Here is a 2,760-nt window from a genome sequence, read left to right on the forward strand (position 1 = left end):
CCCTGTCGATAGTCCGCAATCATTTTCATATGCACCAAACCGGTGAGATCCGCCCCGGAGAGGGGGATTTCACAAGGGAACGGCGGGGCAACGTTGGAAGGGAGAACGTGGCGGAGGATCCCGGCGGCCTCGACGTGCCAGCTCCGCCTCGCCTTGCGCGTACAGTCGAGTGAAAGTGGGATTTTGTTTTCTATCCGTTCGTCAGTGACAAACGCGCCGTGCTCGCGAACACGCCGTTCAGCGATGATGATGCCACTTGTTGTGCGCGGTTAACGGCATCGACGGCTCGCGACAGACGCACGCGAGGCAAGATCCGTTCGATGGGTCGCGCGCGATGAGCTGACGAGTCGAGGATCGTATCGCGCGCGCGAGTACACGCTAGCATACGGAATATTGCGAAGGGATGTCGCTAGTGCGACGCGCAACCTCGCGCAGCCAGGTCCTCCTTTTGCGCCTGCTGCTCCTGTGCACGCTCGTCGTCTCTGCTCGTCCAGAAGGTAAGTCGAGCCCTTTTGCATCACGCTGGAGCACGCCATCACGATTATCAGCGAGGCGATTTTTCTCACTAGCGCTAACGTACGATTGTCTGTCGAATAAGCGCGACAAAGCGCAAAAACTTGACAAATTACCGGCGAAAATTGCGGACATTCAAATATCATGTGAGTACATGTACGATTCGCTCCAACATCTACACCCGCACCTAGATTGATCCGAAGAGATCGGAAAATAATCCATTGAAATGCACATCCTGCCTATATCTGCAAAATATACAAGAACTCATTCTTTCCGCTACAATTTTCCTCACTGTGTCGCCTCAGCGCGGTCGACCGTAACCTACCTACTGCTCGAAAATACTGCGAATATCGTGAATATGGCACTCGGTAGAACTCTATTTGCATGGGTAATGATCGATGGATAATGATTACGAGAACGAGCCTATGTTTATTTTCGGCATGTAGTAGTGCGATATATATATATATGTGTGTGTCTACACACACACACATGTTACGCGCGCGCAACGTACAATAAAATTGCGCCAACAGTATTAACACTAGGACTTATCGTTAAGTCTAATAGACGGCAAATGACCGCTTCGTGGTGCACCGAAGGAGCGCTGCTCAATTCGCAATATCAAGTAGCGCAATTCCTCGTAATCATGTCTTTGTTTGTCGTTGTTCTCAGCACTGCACACGAGAATGCGGACGGATCGTTGCTTCCATCTTGAATTAGGTTTCGTCCGACTGAGCCTATCTATAACTTCGAAAGGTACTTGCAATTGCGATCTCTCGCGATCGCGCACGACATTCATGAAATCATTAACGAAACCCACTCGACAACAAGAGATTCCTCAAAATGGGCGAAAACCTTTTTCTTCTTTTTCTTTATTACTCACGATAGAAAGTGAGACGACCTGATTTTTTGACGCATTATTCGGACCCTTGATCCTAAAATAGTCTGCGCGTCATGTGAGCAATGTTGTTCAGCCGAGCTCACCGCATTCTTTTCTTCCTTTCTCTTTCTCGCGTATCCATTTTCGTCGTAGTACTAAACGTCCAGGGAATTTGGACAATATCGGACCATCTTCCATGTTTAGATCGTTTTAATTATGATTCGTCAGGAGACCTGCTTGCGGATATAAACGACATAAAAATGCGAAACGCATTCCAAAGCGTTGACTCGATCGGCGCGTCGGTCGCGATCTCTTCGACGAAATAAATAAGATGCAATGACAAATTGATACGCAACTTGTGGGACGTAATGATTGGAGTGAGAATAGAGTCTTGACCCGTTTCGAAAGAAACATCATTAGATTCTCCACGCTTTCCGTTTCGTGCGTACGCGGTTGTACACCACCTTCGTTTGAAGCCTAGCCGTTTTCGCCGTTCCTCGTGCGCACGCGATACGGAACAGTGATCAAGGAATTCGGAGCATCGGCGAGTTGTGAAATACGCGCGCGTACTTGGTGCAAACAACCTTCCCCGCGCGGCTCATTTCTCAGAGGAATAACGCCTTTTCTTAATGCAATCTGATTCACGACCATCCGCCCATCCGCTGTTTCTACGATCCTCCACGGATGGTGGTCATCGGAAACGTCTCGCTACATCGCGAACGAAATTGCGAGATTGAGAAAGCCGCATCGCGAAAAAATGTATCAGCCTTCCTATCCGAGCCATTGGGTTTTCCACTGAAAACTTGGAACGAGATTCGACATTTCGTTAGGTCACGACAGAACAGATGCGTACGATTCTCTTTTACGGAAGCAACAAGTACCTACTTTCTCTTTCGCGACGAAATCGTCGCATTACCATTCATTTTACATCTACTCGATCGCTACACTGATCACTATCCAAAAGTTGTCATTTCAGACTACAGCGCGCTGAGGTACAAATTAGAAAATTCCATCCAAATAAGATGGCAAACTTGAGAAAGTGTAATAACATACGAGTGGCGAATTTCTCTACGTAACAGCAACAACACGACCTCTCCTCTCTCGAGTAGTCGCGCGGCCTTCGAAATCTTCATTTTAGAGAAAGTTCATGTAATCATACGAATTATCGTAGGAATCTAGAAGAGACACACAATGCGTACTCATTACATACTTGTTACGGTTTATTGCAGTCTTCTCTCCCATTCGGAAAACTTACGGGTTCCACTGAACAATTAATCAACCGAGAGAGGGAGAGGGAGGGGGGGGGAGAGAGAGAGAGAGAGAGACGTTTTCATCATTCGTTGAGTCATACATTGTTCGCGAGAATCGAG

General features: G+C 47.7%; 2 protein-coding genes across 2 annotated transcripts in view; one reads left to right on the forward strand and one right to left on the reverse strand.

The window, feature by feature from the left end:
- The window catches only part of LOC116840458 (protein SERAC1), a 28,375-nt gene that overhangs the window by 11,396 nt on the left and 14,219 nt on the right, over positions 1-2,760 (reverse strand). The window lies entirely within an intron of this gene.
- LOC116840459 (nuclear pore complex protein DDB_G0274915) overlaps positions 155-2,760 on the forward strand; it is a 12,161-nt gene continuing 9,555 nt past the window's right edge. The window contains exon 1 of the mRNA XM_032807180.1: positions 155-497. Coding sequence (XP_032663071.1) covers positions 404-497 — 94 coding nt within the window. The 5' untranslated portion in view covers positions 155-403. The remainder of the gene's footprint in view (positions 498-2,760) is intronic.

The sequence above is a fragment of the Odontomachus brunneus genome, unplaced genomic scaffold (assembly GCF_010583005.1).
Source record: "Odontomachus brunneus isolate Ranch 3 - 2012 unplaced genomic scaffold, Obru_v1 Obru_scaffold_010, whole genome shotgun sequence".
NCBI lineage: Eukaryota > Metazoa > Arthropoda > Insecta > Hymenoptera > Formicidae > Odontomachus > Odontomachus brunneus.